Source organism: Macaca nemestrina, chromosome 17 (genome assembly GCF_043159975.1).
Source record: "Macaca nemestrina isolate mMacNem1 chromosome 17, mMacNem.hap1, whole genome shotgun sequence".
In the NCBI taxonomy this organism is placed as follows: Eukaryota; Metazoa; Chordata; class Mammalia; order Primates; family Cercopithecidae; genus Macaca; species Macaca nemestrina.
Window position 1 is genome coordinate 90168018 of NC_092141.1, and position 19180 is coordinate 90187197.

General features: G+C 62.9%; 1 protein-coding gene across 3 annotated transcripts in view; it reads right to left on the bottom strand.

The window, feature by feature from the left end:
- Positions 1–752: 752 nt before the first annotated feature.
- Positions 753–19180, bottom strand: part of LOC105469388 (centrosomal protein 131) — a 38003-nt gene continuing 19575 nt past the window's right edge. The window contains exons 4-26 of one of the 3 annotated variants that reach the window (XM_071081804.1): positions 18990–19104; positions 18609–18736; positions 15245–15358; positions 13677–13835; positions 11719–11836; positions 11110–11220; positions 10456–10624; positions 9949–10043; positions 9232–9414; positions 8828–9004; positions 8116–8241; positions 7887–8012; positions 7026–7142; positions 6062–6164; positions 5116–5317; positions 3920–4027; positions 3674–3791; positions 3515–3589; positions 2429–2571; positions 2045–2222; positions 1777–1940; positions 1069–1129; positions 753–997 (exon numbers count right to left, since the gene is read on the bottom strand). In XM_071081804.1, the coding sequence (XP_070937905.1) occupies positions 923–997; positions 1069–1129; positions 1777–1940; positions 2045–2222; positions 2429–2571; positions 3515–3589; positions 3674–3791; positions 3920–4027; positions 5116–5317; positions 6062–6164; positions 7026–7142; positions 7887–8012; positions 8116–8241; positions 8828–9004; positions 9232–9414; positions 9949–10043; positions 10456–10624; positions 11110–11220; positions 11719–11836; positions 13677–13835; positions 15245–15358; positions 18609–18736; positions 18990–19104 (2965 nt within the window). In that variant the 3' untranslated portion in view covers positions 753–922. Of the gene's footprint in view, positions 998–1068; positions 1130–1776; positions 1941–2044; positions 2223–2428; positions 2572–3514; positions 3590–3673; positions 3792–3919; positions 4028–5115; positions 5318–6061; positions 6165–7025; positions 7143–7886; positions 8013–8115; positions 8242–8827; positions 9005–9231; positions 9415–9948; positions 10044–10455; positions 10625–11109; positions 11227–11718; positions 11837–13676; positions 13836–15244; positions 15359–18608; positions 18737–18989; positions 19105–19180 lie in introns of all 3 variants that reach the window. The other 2 variants (XM_071081803.1, XM_071081802.1) reach the window with 2 other exon arrangements.

A 19180-nucleotide genomic window follows, 5' to 3' on the forward strand; every position in this document is an offset into this window, starting at 1 on the left:
CCGGGCCAAGCTGACCTGGGCTGAGCACCAGGCTGGGTGTGAACAGATACCCTGGGCCAGTGGGGGACCTGGTACCCTCTCCTGCCCTCCCCTGCCTGGGACCTTCCCCAGTGCCTCCTTCCTCAAGGGTGGGCCCTGTCCATCCCCATTTCTTGAGAGCTCCAGGCTGTCACACATAGCAGGGAGGGCAGGGCTTCCTGTCCCTCTGGAGTCTCCCAGCCGTAGGGGCACACTGGCGGCCGTGGGCTTCGAGCACCTGCAGGGCCGGGGCGGGGCCCTTGGAGCTCCTCCCAGGGGGTGAGTTCTGCTGAGCTCCTCCCGCGCCTGGTCAGGAATGGGGTGGGGAACTCCCTGCGCTTGGGACTGGAGCCCGAGTCTCAGGGCCCAGGGCAAGGCAGGGAACAGGAACTTGGGGGTTGGGTTGAACGCTGGGGAGCTGCGGGCTGAGCGCAGGGGGGCTGCTGGCTGAGTGCAGGGGGGCTGCTGGCTGAGCGCAGGGGGGCTGCTGGCTGAGCGCAGGGGGGCTGCTGGCTGAGTGCTGGGGGCTGCGGGCTGAGCGCAGGGGGGCTGCTGGCTGAGTGCTGGGGGCTGCTAGCTGGGGGGCTGATGGCCAAGCTTCATGATTCCCTGGTCAGCCTGCACGGGCTGGAGAGGGGAGTGGGAGGAAGAAAGCCAAACCCACACCTGGCTGCCCTGCGGGTCTAGGGCGGCCTCTAGCCCAGGAGAGAAGACAAGGCAGTCACTCAAGGCACTGAAAACGACGGCCTCCTTTACTGTTAAAATGCAGCCACAGGTGCTCAGCCATGTGCATCTCAACCACCGGCCTCTGCAGGGGGCAGGTGGGCATCCCCGTGGGCCTCCGGGCCATGTCCAGCCTCTGTCCTCTGCCTTCCGTTCTTCGGCAGTGTTCCCAGCATCCTGGTCACTTGGTACTCAGCGTGGGCCGCCTGTGCTGCTCCAGCAGCTCCTCCAGGTGGTCGGCCCGCTTCACCGCAGCCTGCAACACACCCGCAGGGTCAGGCCTGCTCCCAGCCCTGAGGTCCCGCAGGGCTGACCACGGGGACTCACCTCGTGCTGTGTCCGGAGGCTGCTCACAGCCTCCTCCTTCCTCGCGAGGGCCGTCTTCACCCTGTGTGTGGTGGGTGATGGGCTTCAGCGTGGCCCCCGCCCCATGGCCCCAGACTGGCCTGCAGCGCACAGGGTGCCCGGGGCAGCCGCCTGGTCAGCCTGGTCCCAGCCCTGCTGACCACGACTCCTGTGGCTGGCCAGGCAGTTGTCCAGGGAACCCACCTGCTGTTGAGTCAGGACCCAACACAGGCCCCTGGAGTGTGACCCTGGCCACACCTGGAGAGGTCTGGTACCCAAAATGGGGTGGGAAGCCTCGCCCACACCCGCCTCTCAGCCCGTGGCAGCAGGCAGCACAGGAAGGACGTAGGACCCCCGTGGAGGGAGTTCACTAGGAATCTTACAGCGCCTGGCTCTTTCAGCGTCTGTCCACCCAGCCCAGGGTCCCGGGAGCTGCCTCCCTGGAGAACTCGCCAGGCCCAGACACGGTCCACTCAGGTGCCCCAACAGGGATGGCCAACACCCTGGACTAAGCGCCAAGGAGGAAAACAGGTCCAGGTCTCCAAGGCCCCAAAGCCTCTACCTACAGGGCCCTGGCTCTGCATCTCCTGGCCTTCCTCAGCCACAGCCTCCTGGGGCTTGGAGCTGCAGAGGCCCTGCCTGCTCCCCTGCCCCGCCTCCATCTCCAGCCCTGCAGCCCCCGACACTCACCTCCGGTGCACCTCCTCCAGCTCCAGCTGCTGGCGGGCCTGCAGCGCAGCCAGCTCGGCCTTGGCCTGCCGCGTCTCCTCCTCAGAGGCCGCCAGCCGGTCCTCGAACTCCCGGCGGATCACCTGGGCCAGGTTGCTACGCTCGCTAGAAAGCTGCTCGTTCATCTGGGTGGGCACAAGAGGCAGTGAGCCGGCTGCCAGCAAGTGGCTGCATGCATGTAGGAGGGGCCTGGGGGTGCCCACTGCCCACCTGATACCCGCCCACTCACGGCCTGCGTGTCCTCCAGCGCCCGCTCCTTCTGCCGCACAAGGCCCTGCAGACGCAGATTCTCACCCTCGGCCTCCCCAAGCTGGCCCTTCAGCTCCGAGCATCGCTCCTGAAGCTTCCGCTCCGACTGCTCCAGCTCGGAGAGCTCTGCCTCGTACTTGTCCCGTAAGCGCTTGATGCTGGCGTTTTGGGGAGGGCAGGGTCACTGCAGCCCAGTCACACATGGGTCCTTGCACCTCGGCTCCCGGGCCTCCCCAGCTGGCGACCCAGCCGTGTCCCACTCGTGGCGGGTGACCCAGCCGTGCCCCACTCGTGGCGGGTGACCCAGCCGTGCCCCACTCGTGGCGGGTGACCCAGCCGTGTCCCACTTGTGGCGGGGCCTCACCGACTCTCAGCAGCCTTCTCACTCTCCTCCTTGGCCAGCGCCATGTCGGCCTCCAGCCGGTGAATGACCAGCTCAATCTCCTTGTCCCGGCCTTTCCGGATTTCTTCCCTCAGCTCCTGTTCCCGGTTCAGCAGCCACGCCTCCTGGGGGGACACACGCTGCCTAGGGGTTTGCCACCCAGAGCTGGCCCGCGGGGCCAGGGCCAGCCTCAGGGGGTCCTGGGGGGCTCCAGGTTCTGAGCCACAGTGGAGCAAGGGGCCTTGCCCCTCTCCAGGCCCCCGTCCTGGGGTGTGCTACGTCCTGTCGTCAGGACCCAGTGTAGGCACAGGCGTACCAGAGATCGTCACGATGCACAGCCCAGGGTCCCCTCCCTCAGAGACCCACAGCCCATGACGGCCTGAGGTCACCATCTGCTACCAGATGGGCTGGGAAAGTCGGACTTGCCATGTTGCTGAGGGCGGGGCCTGGGCTCCCAAGCCCAGGCAGCGAGATCCTACCCTGGCAGCCTCTGGAAACTCCCATCGAGTTTCACGTGCCCAGCCCTGGGTCCCACAGGCCTGCGTCGGGAGCATGCGCCTGGGCCCGGAGGCGTCCACTGCCACAGCCTGCCTGGCTGCTGGGTGACATCCCAGCCCACCAGGGTGTGAAACCAGGTGACGGGCATGGTCAGCCTGGGCTGTGGCCTCACGGCGGGCATGAGTGGTGAGAATGTGTGTGTGGGACTGTCACCGAGGCCAAGTCCACCCCTGCAGAAGGCCCCAGAGACCAAGGGGGGGCCCTGTTGTGCGTGTGCCCCTCTGTACATCTGAGTGTCAGTGGGCTGGCCATGGGGCGCACAGGTGGAGCAGCCCCTAGCGAGGGGGGCAAGACCTGTTCTCGGACCACAGAGGATGCGCCCCAGGCACCCTTGATCCTTCCAGAGCCCACACAAAATGTGGGCTGAAAGCAACATACTAGCGTCAGCTCAGACGACAACCCCAAGTAGCCACATGTGACTCCCAGAAACGAGACCCCGGGATGCCACGGCAGCAGGGCCCACCCGGGGCAGCCCCCAACCCCTGCCCACCTGGGCGCCCAGGCCCCCACCTCCTTCCTGGCACAGCCGGCCTCCCACGCCTGCCTCTCCAGCTCCAGCTGCTGCTTCAGGGCCTTCAGCTCCATCTGGGGGTGGACATTAAAAGGCTAGTCAGTCCCACCCTGCCCAGACCCCCGGCCAGGCCCAGCACAGCCTCCCGGGCCCTAGACCTGGTGCCGGCGCTCCTGCTCCTCCCTGCCCTTCTCAAACTCCGCCCTCAGGGCTCGGGTCAGCGCAGAGCTGCTCTCCTCCAGCTGCTGCCTCAGCTCCTCCAGCTCCGCCCGCTGCCTGTGGCCAGGGAGGAGTCAACAGGTGAGCAGTCATAGAGGAAAGAGTCAGGGATGGGAGAGGTCAGCAGGTGAGGGGTCAGGTGGGAAGGGTCCCTGGGAGAGGGCGTGGTGTCCCCCGGGCGGCACCTGGCTGCCTGCTGGCCCAGTCGCTCCCTCTCCTCGGCCACCTCGCTGTACAGCCGCTGCCGTTGCTGCTGCAGCGCCCACTGCTCCTGCTCCAGGTGCTGCTGGAACCTGCGGGATGGTCAGGACTCACTTTCGGGGTGTAGGGATGGGCAGTCCCAGGACTCACCCACCGAAGGGGCACAGGCCAACCACCGACCTGATTCAGAGCTCGAGAGCAGCCCCCTGGGGCCCTGTCTGGAACCGGTCCCTCCCCCTCGGCAGCTGAGGCCCCTCAAAGCCACCGCCCCGCCCGGGGGGCAGGCAGGGCCACGAGGACCTTGCCCATCAGCCAAGCTCCGTAATTCCCTGAGCTCCAGGCCCTCGTGGCGCTTTGGGAAGTGGCTGTGGAGCCGCGTCTGGGCTCCCTTTTCCCTCAGCCTTTGTGCCAGCCTCACCCTGTTCAGCGTTGCCCCATGAGTATGGAGGGCGGGAGGCAGGTGCCTGGTGGGGCCTTATCCACCTCCCCTGCCTCTGGCCTGAGGGTGCCAGGTGCCTGGCTCCGTGACCTGAGTAAGCTCGTGCCAGGGCCTCGTCCTGACCCCACCTTCGGGGAGAGACTGGGGGACCAGCCAAGCTGCATCTGGGGTGGACCAGCCGTGACGTGCAGCAGGGCAGACAGGAGTAGTGGCTTCCAGGCTCTGTCCTGGTGGCGCAGACAGTGTGGGAGGGGCTGCCACTGGTTCCTGTGGCCCACAGATCCTGACCACCACTGGGCACGTCCCCGGTCCCCAGGACTCAGGATGCAAGAGCAGGAGTCACCCCTCAGACCCCAGGCCAAAGGACTGAATGAGAGAGACCGTCCCTGGGCCCCAAGGTCAGAGCTGGAGCGGCCTTGAGGCCACCTCTCTACGGGGCAGCTGCTCTGGGGCCAGTTCTGAAAGAGTGGACGTCTGGTGGGGGTTCCGAGCCCTAACGCTGGGAAACACCCGTGCAGAACCTGCAGACCTCGGCGGGCGTGGACTGCAGACACAAGCCCGAGGACACTGGCCTGGCTGAGGAGGCTGGGCCCCTCCAGGGCCAAGTGCCCTGCATCCTCCCTGGATGCTGCACCAAGACCCTCGCCCACCTCTACATGGAAAACCCACTCCGACCTTCAAGGATTCCCTGACTCCCCACGCTGAGGGTCCTGGGCCCACCAGCCTGGGGCCACCACCCACCGCTGCCGAGCACGCTCGCGCTCCTGCTGGCCCAGCGCCTCCTTCTCCCGCTCCAGCTGCTCCCGCAGCTCCTCAGCCTGGCGCAGGCAGCGCTGCGAGGCCCGCTCGTCCGACTGCAGCAGCTCCGCCTCATGAAGGCTCTTGAGCCTCCGCACCTCCTGCTTGTGCCTGGCAATCAGCTTCTGGATCTCGGGCTCCAGGCCTGGGGGCAGAGCACTGGCTAGGGCCATGTCCAGCTGGGTGGGCCCGGGAAGCCTAACCCTGGCACAAGGCTGGCCTGTCTCAGGGCCAGAGGGGACCCCGCCCACCCAAGGCCTCCTTGGATCCAACCTGAAGCACAGCTGAATCTGACACCCAGGAAGTGGGGAAGAGGCCCCCACAGGGCCACGGCGCCTCCCCCAGCCTGTGAGGCTCAGGACTCCCCGAGACTCTTGGTGCTCCCACTGACGGCTCCCAGGCACCCTGACAGCAGGTGTCCAGAGCAAGAAGAGCAGGCCTCAGGGAGCCCTGCACACCACCCAAGGGTCCGAGGCCCCTTGAGACCCCAACACCCACCAGCCTCCTGCCCCATCTCCCTGCCTGCACCTGCCTCTTCCCGTGGCTCACTCTGCTTCCTGTGGCAGGGTCCACGTGCCACAGTCGTCCACAAACTCCCGATCTCCCCTAGCCCAACCCTGAGGAAGTGACGCACTGAGCCCCCTCGTTTCAGTCCACTGCCTGGGTGCTGGGGGCCGGGCCAGGCTCCTGTGTGGAGCCCACCTGCCCCTAGAATCACAGCAGAGGCCGCAGGGGAGGCCGTGACAGGGGCGGTTGGGGCATGAGTGTTCACCTCTGCCCAGGAAGGTCTCAGACTACATGAATGCCTGAAATTATGGCCCTCTCAAAAGAAGCCCCGGCCGCAGCGCCCACCCCACACCTGGCCGGCTCACGGGAGGGGATGGCCCACCTCGGACAGTGACCTCCTTGATCTTCTTGGTTTTCTCACTGATCCACTTCTCCCGGCGGACTTTCTCAGTGGCACTCATTAGTTCTTTGAGTTTTTTAATCTCCTGTGAGCAGGAGAACAGGTCAGGAAGAAATGATGAGAAGACACCCCCATCCCTTTGCCACCCTGCGGGCACAGGCAGGGCCGGGCTTCCAAGTCCACCAGCACAAGGCTGGGGCTCGTGGGTGGGTGTGCTGCCCCGAGACATACACGCCGGCTCCAGAGAGCCATGGCTGCCCTCCCCAGCGCCGGGGGCCAGGCTGGAGGCCCAGGTCCACCCAGTCACACACCTTAGTGGCCTGAGAAATGGGAGGGCAGCCATAGGCCTGCAGAAGCTCTGCCCCAGAGAGGAGCGCTACTGCCTGTCGGGATGGCCCCAGAGCCTGCATTCTTCCACGTGACTGGCAGTCCTCAACTCCGGCTGTCAGCCACGGTCACGTGCAGGGATTTTAAAATGCCAGTGCCAAGCCCCACTCCAGAGCCTGGGCTAGGGACCATCACTGCCCAAGCTGGTAGGAAGCATAGCCAGGGAGGCTGAGGCCCCCAGGGAGCCCCACACAGTGCTCCACCAACACCTGGTCAGCAGAGAGAGCAGGTCCCGTGGCCCAAGGACCTGGCAGTGGGGCAGGCCAGGCAGAGACTCCTGGGTCCACGGCGACCGTGCTGTGGCCGGGCAGGGACTGTGCGTCCACATCTGCAACAGCAGGCCCACGGCCCCGCCCCAGAGCCTGGCAGCTAGAGAGGCAGGAGTGGACTAGCTCGGTGCCATGGTGCTCCCCCAGACAGCCCCACCCACTGCTGTGGCCCTGACACTCTGAGGCAGGAATGAGGACTCCGAGTCTGACCCTGTTCTGGGGGCTGTGCTGGCTGAGCCTGGCCTGTGAGCCCGGCCTGGGATGCTGTGCAGTGGGGAGTGAAGCCTCACCAGCTCGTGCTGCGCCTGCACCTGGGCCACACGCTCAGTGCATCTCTGGTCCTCCTGCTTCAGCTCGGCCACCACAGCCTCGCACTTTTCACTCAGGACCTTCTTGTCTTCGATCAGCTGTGTTGGGGACCAGAGGTGAGGTGGCTGCACCAAGGCCCCAGCCCAGCAGGACCCCTGATGGAGGAGACCCTCCCAGCCTCCAAGGGAGGCTAAGAGCAGCCCTCTCCTGGGGCTGTCCCTCCTAGGTTTGTGGATGGACCCTGGGGCCAGCGGGAGGGCATGTCTGCAAACACGGGCCCAGGCCTGCATCCGCCGTCCTGTCCTCAGCTGGGGGACCCAGAAAATGTCAGAGAAGCCCCAGCCCACCCCCTGCAGTGATGTCAGGGTCTTCCTAGGATGAGGGTAGCTTTGTCGTGCCCATCACCCAGCCCCGGAGGAGGCCCACTGTCTGCCAAAGGGTGTTAGCACCACACCAGCCTCACTGCAGGCCCCAGGCCAGACCCCAGGTCAGGACACACCTGTGATGACCACCAAGCAGCCCCTGGAGGCCCCTATTCTCACGGACCCCAGATCTAGAGTTCTCTCCAGAATAGGATCCGGCCAGGGCTGCGACTGAGCCGAGGGGCCGGCGGGACACCCCTACTACCCTCGCTCGGGGCAGCTCTGGGTAAAGACAGGAGTGTCCTCTCCAGGGCATGGATGGCTGGGAACGGCACGGGAAAGGCTTGGAATGCATCCAGCAGATACCTGTGTGACCCCCAACACAGGAAGAAGCTCACCGGCAAAGGGAAGCCCCTGACTCTGGAAGTCTCCATGAGCCACAAGCTGGGTCTGGGCCTCTGCGGTCCCCAGGCCGCTCACCTGGTCGATGAAGGCCAAGTGCCGCTGGATGGTGGCCTCGTAGTGCTCCCTCTGCCGCTGCAGCTGCCGGCTCAGTGCCTTCTCTGTCTCCTTGACCCGCCGGACCGTGAGGTCTCGCTGCTGCGCCTGCCGGGTGTGGGCAGAGGAGGGAGGCGCTGGGACCAGTGGGCCCGGCCTCGGCAGGTAGGAGGCTAGGAGGGCCTAGGATTAGCAGTGCCCGCAGCGTTACCAGCGCTCTCTGTAGCAGCAGCATGGCCTGCTTCTTCTCCTCCACCTCCAGCTTCAGCCGCATCACTGACGTGCTTGCCTCGGACCCCAGCTCCAGGGGCCCGGGCCCCGCCTCCAGCACCCACCCCTGCAGACACAGCCGAGCGTCAGGCAGCAGTGGCAGAGGACAGGGAGGCAGCCAAGGACCTGACTCGATGGCCCTGCAGTCCTGCCCTCCGGGGACAGAGAGGCTGCTGCACATGGGAGCCCGTGGAAAGTCGGAGGGCAGGTGGCAGGCAGCCTGGCAGAGGCCGTTTTCATTACTCAGTACAGGAAATGGGGGCCGTGGCCTCAAGAATAAAAAACAAACCATTTAAAAAGTTCTATGCTTCCCAGCTTCCTGCCCTGTGACAATGAGTTCACGTCACTGCTCCATTTAGCCTGGCTGCTGGTGTTCACCAAGGACAAACCAATGGGTGGCCCAGAGGACACAAGGCTCCGGAGGCCTGAACTATCCACACATACAGGCTCGTGGAGGCGGCTCAGGGCAGCGGGGAGGTGGGTGCAGTTGGGGAATGTGGGCCCTGCCACCTCCACCCTGGGAGAGTCCCGTGGTGGGGGCTGTGCAACTGGGTGGGTACATGGTACGGGACCACCTCCTGCTGGGGACCAGGTCGGGGCTGGCGAGGGACCTCCTCCCCCTGGGGGCCAGGTGGGAGCGGGCAAGGGATGACCTCCTGCTGGGGGTCCGGCTGGTCCTGCCCAGACTTCTCCATCTCGTCCAAGAAGCTCATGATGCTTTGTAGCTTGGCCTCCGAGAGCAGCGTCCCATCCTCAGGGGGTTCGGGGAACGCACTGAGTTTTCCAAATTTCTCCAGGTTGTCAGCTGTCAGAGAGCTGGCATCGTCCTCCTGTGGGACAGGAGACCAGCATCAGGGGCTGTCAGGGCAGCCTGAGGACTGGGAGTCCCCAGGGACAGAGGTGGCAGCTGAGGCTGGGCTCTGGGAGGGAGGGTCGCGACCAAAGCAAGAAGGAGCCCGTGGCACCCCCATTTTCCCAACCCCTACAGCCACCGCATGCTCTGTGTGGATGGCACGGGTGGACAGACTGGGCAGGGCGGGGCGCACACTGCGGTCACCTCGCTGGCCCAGGCGTATCTGCCCCTGTGATGGGCCCTGGGGCGGGGCAGCGGCTCCGGCTCCTTCTCCAGCAGCTGCAGCGTGTGCAGCAGCTCCTCCAGGGGCCCCCTGGATTTGGTGCTGCCCCTGCTCGGGGCCACCATCTCCAGGTTGTCCCCAGTTGCATCCTGGGCGAGAACGTCCTGCAAAAGAGCAGGCAGACAGATGCAGCAAGGCGCAGAGCCCTGAAGGTGCCGCGGGAGCTCCCCAGTCCTGACATTCAGCCTCTGGAAGGTGAGGCCAGGGCTCAGACCTTCCCACCCAGTCTCTGCAGCTGCTCAAACCCAGAGCAGCTCCAGCCACCAGGGACTCCTCCCAGCACCCCACTCCTGGAAAACAGGCTGTGCAGCCACCTGGCCCCACCACGGAGCAGCCTGGGAGCCTTGGCTGTCACGTCACCCCTCGGAGCCGGAAGCTCCTCTTCTGTGGATGAGGATGCAGGGCCCCCGACCCCAGGACATCTGTAAAAACCCAACAGGTCCACCCCAGCGAAGGCTCCCCTCGGGGCAGCCAGCACCGTGCATCAGAACAAGAAGATCCCCTGGGTGGCCTCTCCGGGCACGAGTGGCCCCTAGAGCAGAGAAGCGGCTGGGACATCTCAGCTCGGGACACCCCTGGCACAGACGCAGCCCTTAAAGCCAAAACCACAAGGGAGGGAAGGACAGCTGCACCCAGACCTGCGTCCTGTCCTCTGGAGGCTGCTGTGGTTCTGGGGACGAGCTGGAGGTGGGCAGGCAGCAGTCTCCAGGGCCTGCAGCAGGGAGGCCGGCACCTGCACAGCAGAACACAGCATCATCCCACAGAGAACATCCCGGGGTGGGCAGCGACTCTGGAGGCACCCCTGGGAAGAAGCCAGGCATAGGGGAGGCGGAGGCGACCCCAGAAGCAGAGGAGCTGCCGGGGATCCATGGCCTTTTGGGTGTGGAGCTGTGGAGGATGAGTGCCACCCCACCCTTCCACCCTACCGGGCCTTCTGCTCTGTAGGGCCCCTACGTCCAGGACCACCTGTTTGTCAAGGTCTTGGCACTCTCGTCAGGTCAGCTGGGGGCCAAGGCCCCTAACTCCGAGGACTGGGGCTGCCAACACGGGCAGCAGCACAGGAGGCTGAGGGGAGGTCCACAGGGGCTGCACCTCCTTCCTGGCTGCAGCCCAGCCCACCTCCACGGGCACAGAGCCACTCTCACCAGTGTTGATGGCCTTGAGGGCCTGGTGGGCAGTGTCGCCTGGTGTGGGGGACAGCCCCTGAGCAGGCCGCCGCGTCCCTGGCGCTCTGGTCTCCCCGGGATTCTCAGGCGGCCCACGCTCAGCTGTGATCGCCTTCTGGGCTCTCAGGGCTCGTTTCTGTTGCAGCTCCTGCAGTGGGAGCGTCGCTGAGCACTGCCCCTGGGAGAGGACGACCCCAGGCTCCCCAGCCAAGCTGCCCTGAGGCTCGATGTCCTGGGGCTTCACTAAGCACTGCCCCCGGGAGAGGACGACCCCAGGCTCCCCAGCCAAGCTGCTCTGAGGCTCGATGTCCTGGGACCTCACTAAGCGCTGCCCCCGGGAGAGGACGACCCCAGGCTCCCCAGCCACGCTGCCCTGAGGCTCAATGTCCTGGGGCTTCACTAAGCACTGCCCCCAGGAGAGGACGACCCCAGGCTCCCCAGCCAAGCTGCCCTGAGGCTCGATGTCCTGGGACCTCACTAAGCGCTGCCCCTGGGAGAGGACGACCCCAGGCTCCCCAGCCACGCTGCCCTGAGGCTCAGTGTCCCGGGGCCCAGGGAGCCCTAGCATCGGCCCCATGGTCAGGCCTGGGCCATGGTACTGCTCAGAGGTCCCTGCACAGTCAGCCCGGGCACCTGAATGGCCGCTCGCCTGGCTTGGCGTGCCTTCTCTTCCCGGGCCTTCCTCCTGGCTGCCTCTTTCTGCTGGTGCAGGTCCAGGAGGGTCCCCTCGCCTGGCCGCTGCCGCTGCTCCTGCCAAAGAAGCTGGTGCCATGTGGTGTATACATCGGGAAGACGGAATCTAGACCCAGACTGGAAGCTTCCCCACAACGCCCCAGAGTCCCCTAGAGTTCGCGGAATCTCAGGGCCAGCAGGGAAGGTGAAACCCCACCAGGACCTTGAACCTGCCATTTCTCTGCTCTACAGAGGAGGAGCCCTGCGTCACAGGTGGCCAACAGTTCCAGCACGGGGGAGACGGCTCATGCCCACGGAGTGTGCTCCGGAGACCCTCCAGCCTGGGACGGACCCAGCAGGCATTTCCCGACACCCAGACCCTGACGACTGCCAGTGAGGACCACCCTGCCCGTCCGCAGGGACCCAGCGTCAAGAAGGATGCTGCACCCAGAGACAGGACCCACGGGCAATCCTAGGCTTTGATTCCACCTGTCCCAGAAACTCAGAGCCCTGGGATTCTGGGCCAGACCCCCTGGGGGAGCATGGAGTGACTGAGGCACCCACACTGACCTCCCGCTTGGCCTGCAGCAGGTGCTCCAGGCGGGCAGCTCCCACTCGGCGCCGCTGCACCTGGCGGCGGTACCAGCGCTGGATGGTGACAGCGGCCTGGTTCACCTGGTGGATAAACCTGCCCAGAGAGAAGGGCTCAGGGCCAAGACCAGGCCAGCGCCCTGGCAGGAGCCAGCTGGTTGCTGGTGGAAGGTCCAGCTGGGGAAGAGAGAGGCCGGCGACTGCACACAAGTAGCTCTTTTCACACGGCAGGACCAGCCCGCCTGGACCAGCTCCACGAAAACCCAAAACCTTCCTCCTGGGAAGGTGTCCAGGGGAGAGGAAACGTCTATCCACGCAGGCCTGTGTGGCCTTATTTACAATCGCCAGGAAGTGGGAACGGTTCAGATGCCCATGACCTGGCTACGGTGTGAACACTGGATGGCAGGACCCTGCCCACAGGCAACAGGTCCGGGACTCAGGCCAGTGCAGGCCACAGGCCGTGGCTCCACAGAGGGTGGTCAGAACAGGCAGGGCTATGAGGGAACAGACTGGTGGCTGCTGGCATCAGGGCCAGGAAGGAGCTCGAGGGAAGCCTGGAGGTGCTGGGCCGTTTCCTTATCTTGGTCCGCTGTGTCCACAGACAGCACTATACACCCTGGTGGAAGCTCATGGAACTGCACACTTACAATGGGCACCTTTTATTGTATACAAATTATGCTGAATGAAACTGATTAAACAAACAAACAAAAAATGCTTCGCCTTGGCTCTCGGGACCATGTGTGGATCCTCTCAGCAAAGGCATTAACAGAGAACCCAGAACGTGTGAGCCCTAGCTCGGGGGCGGTCTGCCCCAGGCAGAAGTAGGGGGCTTTGAAGAGCCACGGGCATCTGGTCCCCCTTCCCTCATGCTACCCACTGCGTCTACAGGCCTGGTCTCCCTAGACCTAACTGGGTGGCAGGGTAGGTGATGGCTTTGCCAGGGGGAGGCTCCGAAAGTCCAGGCAGGGAGGTACCCCCGCGACTCTCCTGACCAGGAACAACCATCATGGTCACAGGAGGCTCTGCCCACAGCCCCTCCAGCTCCCCAGGGGTAAGTGGCAGGGACACAGCCCCCAACAGTCAGCGTCACAGGAGGCTCCGCCCACACCCCCTCCAGATCCCCAGGGGCAAGGGGCAGGGACACAGCCCCCAACAGTCAGCGTCACAGGAGGCTCTGCCACAGCCCCTTGAGCTCTGGGTGTTGTTGGCTTTTTTCAGTTCTGTATCTTCTTTGCCTTTAATATTGTTTTAAGTAACAGTTTTACTGAGGTACAATTTCCATACTACAAAATCTACTCATTTTCAGTGTACAAGTCAATGATTTTTAGCAAATCTAGAGTTGTGTGACCATCAGCACAGTGCAGTTCTGGAATGTTCCACTGCCCCTGGAGGAGCCCTCTCTGCCACCCCTACACCTGCCTTCTACTTACTCTGATGAACTTGCCTTTGCTTGGTGTTTTATGTAAACAAAATCATGCCACATGGAGTCTGCTCAGTCTCAATATTTTTTTTTTTTTTTTTTTTTTGAGACGGAGTCTCGCTCTGTCGCCCAGGCTGGAGTGCAGTGGCCAGATCTCAGCTCACTGCAAGCTCCGCCTCCCGGGTTCACGCCATTCTCCTGCCTCAGCCTCCCGAGTAGCTGGGACCACAGGCGCCGCCACCTCGCCCGGCTAATTTTTTGTGTTTTTAGTAGAGACAGGGTTTCGCCGTGTTAGCCAGGATGGTCTCGATCTCCTGACCTTGTGATCCGCCCGTCTCGGCCTCCCAAAGTGCTGGGATTACAGGCTTGAGCCACCGCGCCCGGCCTCAGTCTCAATATTTTAAAACAACTATTGAATGCAAATTTCTATCCTCGGAGGTGTGAGCCCCCAAGACCCCGACGCCTGCCCACCCCTGTGTTCTGGCCTCAGGCTCCCCACCACTCCAAGAACGGTCACCTCTCAGCCTCCTCCTCTGTCACCTCCTTCCGCCTGGGCAGGCCCGTGGTGCCCCCAGCGTTGTTCCGGGCCGAGTGGCTGGCACTGGAGACATTCTTTGGTGGCTTCCCGAAGCCACTGCTCTCGCTGCCCTCACAGGTGGCTGCCTTGATGATGTTGCTGACAGGAAAGAAGCAAACGGCCTCGTCTCACCACCCAGGGGAACGGCTCTGCCCACAGGCCGCAGGTGCCTGCTCCCGGCTGTCACAGGACTGAGCCTGGAAGGGGTGCTGGCAGGCCGGCCGCCAGGACAAAGGGGGACAGCGGCAGGTGCGAGGCCAGCTCTCCCGTGCCACATCCTGGCCTCTGGACCACCTGTGCCCTGACAAGGTCCCACTCACTGGTACCCAGGATAACGAGCTCTTTGCATTTAAAAAGTTCTCACTAGGCCGGGCGCGGTGGCTCAAGCCTGTAATCCCAGCACTTTGGGAGGCCGAGACGGGCGGATCACGAGTTCAGGAGATCGAGACCATCCTGGCTAACACGGTGAAACCCTGTCTCTACTAAAATACAAAAAAAATTAGCCGGGCGAGGTGGCGGGCGCCTGTACTCCCAGCTACTCGGGAGGCTGAGGCAGGAGAATGGCGTGAACCCGGGAGGCGGGGCTTGCAGTGAGCTGAGATCCGGCCATTGCACTCCAGCCTGGGCAACAGAGCTAGACTCCATCTCAAAAAAAAAAAAAAAAAAAAAAGTTCTCACTAAAGTTACATTGGGAGGCTGGGTGTGGTGGCCCACACCTGTAATCCCAGCACTCTGGGAGGCCAAGGCAGGCAGATCACCTGAGGTCAGAAGTTCGAGACCAGCCTGGCCAACATGGTGAAAACTGTCTCTACTAAAAATACAAAAAAATTAGCCGGGCATGGTGGCGGGCACCTGTACTCCCAGCTACTCAGGAGGCTGAGGCAGGAGAATCGCTTGAACCTGGGAGGCGGAATTTGCAGTCAGCCAAGATCACGCCATTGCATTCCAGCCTGGGCAACAAGAATGAAACTCCGTCTCAAAAAAAAAAAAATTCCATTGAGAAAGTTCCCAAAAGTCACAGGAGTCCAGAGCCTGAGGGACACTTGAGAGACCCCAAGACCATCCCCAATCCCAGCAAGACCGTGCGGTGGTGGACTTGGGGGCTCCTCTGCTCCGCTCAGCCCACCACCGCTGTGACGCCTTCTGGGCTCTGGACAATCCCTGGCTTCCTCCTGGGGGCCCCACCCCACCGTGAGCCCCAGACCTCCCTGTGCCGCCACATCTGGGTTGTTTTCTGTCTATGGGAAGCTGCCGACCCAAGGACAGCAGAGGGTGGCGGACTCGGACGGGGGCCCGGCTCGCGGCTGCTCCACGCGGTTTTATGTGCACTGACCATGTGCCCTGGCCGAAGTCGGACCCCGTGTGCACTGACCGCATGCCCTGGCCGAGGTCAGACCCCATGTGCACTGACCGCGTGCCCTGGCTGAGGTCGGACCCCGTGTGCACTGACCGCGTGCCCTGGCTAAGGTCGGACCCCACAGCCCCGTGGCCTCCCCGGAAGACCTTACTTGAGGGAGGGGGCAGTCTGGTTGGAGCTCTTGAGCGGGGGTGCCCTCTCCGAGGGGGTGTAGCGATTGTGCACCATGGTGGTGACGCAGTTGCCCATGGCTCCCTTGTTGCTCCTGCCAGGCCGGAAGAGAGACAGGAATGGTCAGGCCTCCAGAAGGGACGCCTGAGATCTCAGAGCCACACTCGCAACACGGGCTGGGCGGGGACAGAGGCCTTCAGTGCTTGCCACGTTCTGGCAGCAGCGTCGTCCGGTGTCCCCAGGCCCCTTCCACAGCCTGCGCCCTGATGATGGGGTCCTTCCCAGGATAGGAAAGCTCAACCTAGGGGCTCCCGCGGGGCAGGGGATAGAATCAAGGCGTGAACGCCGGATGTGCCCAAGACAGGGGGAGCCGCTCAGGCCAGCAGCGCACAATCAGCTTCCAGAGCAGACTCACAGAAGCGAAGCCCCATCCCACACAATGGATGGAAGCCACGCTCTCTGCCTCTGCCCCTCCACAGACCCACAGGAACAAGCAGGGACAGAACCGATACCGAAGCTGACAGGAGGGACGGGGAGACTGCAGGAAACGGGCATCTGCAGACCCGGAGGATTAGAAACAGAAGGGCCAGCAGAGAGCAACTGGGACGCAAGGGAGGGTCTAGGCATTGTGGGGAGGGAGGGCGAGCAGCTGGCAGGTCCCATACCCCCAGGGAGGCACGCGGTTCTCCCACAGGCATGGACAGGCTCTGAGGCAAAGGGGACAATCTGGCTGCTTGGCAAAGCCCCTTCCTCACTTGAGCTGCTAGCATCCACCCTGCCCTCCCCAACTGGCCCTGCGGGTAGGACAGAAGTGGGTGATTCACCCAGGACAGACGCCGCCACCCCTCCCCAGCAGTGCAACTGGGCAGCCAGGACTCAAACCCTGGGGCGGGCTGGGGGTTTGTCTCTGGAGAGACTCAGCCTGCGAGAAGAGTCCCACAGACACTAGTAGGTGGGGATACCCAACAATGCCCTGCTCTCTGCACAAGTGCCCCAGAGAGGTGAAGCCACCAGGCAACCGGCTTCCAGCTAACTCCCAGGACCTCCCTTTTAACAAGAACCACCAAGACATCTGGACAAAGACCAACACGTCAGAGGCCCAAAACCAAACCAAGAGAACGTGATGGGAATGAGGGCAAGCAGAGAGCAGAGCACTGCACGAAACCTGTGCTTGGCACCAGCCTGTACCCGGCACCAGCCCGCACCTGCACCGGCTCGCACTGGGCACCAGCCCACACCCGGCACCAGCCTGGCCTGCACCTGGCACCAGCCTGCACTCACAAATGTTCAACAGCTGGTTCTCAGAGCGGGGCTCATTTGCCAACTTGGGTGGTGTGAATATTCCTACCAGGACTGAGTCTGAGCTGCTCCGGAATGAGCAGCATGTCATGTATTCATAAATGTTTTCAAGAAGACTAGATGGCCGGGGTGGTGGCTCACGCCTGTAATCCCAGCACTTTGGGAGGCCGAGGGGGGCAGATCATGAGGTCAGGAGTTCAAGACCATCCTGGCCAACATTGTAAAACCCCTTCTCTACTAAAAATACAAAAATGAGTGGGCGTGGTGGCGCACGCCTGTAGTCCCAGCTACCCAGGAGGTTGAGGTAGGAGAATTGCTGGAACCCAGGAAGCAGAGGTTGCAGTGAGCCGAGATCACATGCCACTGCACTCCAGCTTGGGCGACAGAGCGAGACTTCGTCTCAAAAACAAAAAACAAACAAAAACACCAGAAGAAATAGCTTGAAAAGACACTGGAGCCACGAGTGGGAGGGGCAGCAGGGGGAGTGGAGGGGCAGCGGGGGGAGTGGAGGGGCAGTGGGGGGGCGTGGGAGGGGCAGTGCGTGGGGTAGGAGGGGCAGCGGGGGTGGGTAGGAGGGGCAGCTGGGGTGGGTGGGAGGGGCAGCGGGGGTGGGGGGGGCAGCGGGTGGGGTAGGAGGGGCAGTAGGGGTGGGTGGGAGGGGCAGTGGGGGTGGGTGGGAGGGGCAGTGGGGGTGGGTGGGAGGGGCATGGGTGGGAGGGGCAGTGGGTGGGGTGGGGCGGCAGCAGGGGTGGGGTGGGAGGGGCAGTGGGTGGGGTAGGACGGGCGGTGGGGGTAGGGGCAGGAGTGGCAGGGGGTGGGTAGGAGAGGCAGCAGTGTTGGGGAAGGAGGGGCACCACATTTTAAGCCTATGGTGCTGTTTGACATTTTCACTGTGTATGCACATGTAACTCTGATAATACTAAGGTAAATTTTCGGGCCAGGTGTGGGGGCTCACACCTGTAATCCCAGGGCTTTGGGGGAGGCCGAGGAGGGAGGATTGCTTGAGCCCAGGAGTTTGAGACCAGCCTGGGCAACACAGTGAGACTTCATCTCTACAACAAATTTTAAAATTAGCTAGGAGTGGTGGTGTGCACCTGTGGTCCCAGCTACTCCAAAGGCTTGAGCCCAGGAGGTAGAGGCTGCAGTGAGCTATGATCGTGGACGCCAGTCAGGGTGACAGATGAGAACCTGTCTCTAACTTAAAAATAAATTAAAAAGCAAGAATTGGGCTGGGTGCGACGCCTGTAATCCCAGCACTTTGGGAGGCCAAGGCGGGTGGATCATGAGGTCAGGAGATCAAGACCACCCCAGGGAACATGGTGAAACCCTGTCTCTACTACAAAAAATACAAAAATTAGTTGGGCGTGGTGGCACGTGCCTATAATCTCAGCTACTGGGAGGCTGAGGCTGGAGAATCGCTTGAACCAGGGAGTCAGAAGTTGCAGTGAGCCAAGATTGCGCCACTGCACTCCAGCCCGGTGACAGAGCAAGACTTCGTCTCAAAAAAAAAAGAAAAAAAAAAAAGGCAAGAATTCTTCCTGTGCCAACCCTGGTGAATAACCACACCGTCTCTCCCCTGAGACTATTCCTTTGGCAAAGACTCTAAATGCCAGAGGAAAAATGTGTCCCCAATCTCTTCCACTCATGGGTCCTCTGAGGCCTAGCCCAAGGAGCCCACACTCTCCTTCAAGGCTCAGAGGCAGCTGCCTGGAGTCCATTTATTTTGGGGCTTCCCTAGGCCCCCTACAAACCTCCTCGGCCAAGGTCCCTCCCCAGACCCCACCCTCTCAGCCCCATGTGAGCCTCCCCATGGCCTGAAACGCTGTAAGAGCAAAGCCTGGGCCGAGAGCCCCTTATATGCAAGATGCCACCTGGCAGCCTCCTGCCTGTGCCCTTGGGAATGAAAGCCATTCTTTCACTCACTCACTCATTCATTCATTCATTCCAAAGCACCCTGAACCAGCCATAAACAAGACAAAGACACACAGTCTCTACTCGAGGAGCCTCCCATCGGTGCACGTCGTGGGCACCTGCACAAGTTGTACCTGTTGTTAGCAGTGAAGTTGGGGGCCAGGGCCACGGTGCATTCTTTCCTCCGCGGGCCCGCCGGTGAGTCAAGGGCACTGGAACTCCGGGCATTGGGTGGCAAGGTGAAGCTCCGGGGCTGGTCATCCTGTCAGACAGCTCAGCCCGTGACACCACCCGCACACACCCAGCCACCCCGTCCCTTCCTTGCCTCTCCCACAAACGGGAGGAGCCCCTGACTTCCCACACAGGCAGGTGGATATCCCAGGGTCTGCCATGTGAGATGTAAGCTCGACACCCTCCCTGCAGTGCCCTTTTGCAAAGGCCGTGAGAACAAATTAGGAACCAGGCCATAATCCCATCGCAGAGACCAGGACGCGCGGCCGCACGCACCACCTTACCAGGACGTTCCAGGTGGCTCCCTTCTCGCTGGGCGCTGTGCTCAGGCTGGCCGGTCTCTTTTTCCCACTGGGACTACCCTCGAAGAGTGTCAGGAAGTCCGTGGGCTCCGCTGGTCTGCGTCAGAGAGAAGGCGGCACACAAGGAAAGTCACCAGCCAGGAAGCCGATGCTAGGCACACAGACCAGGCAGG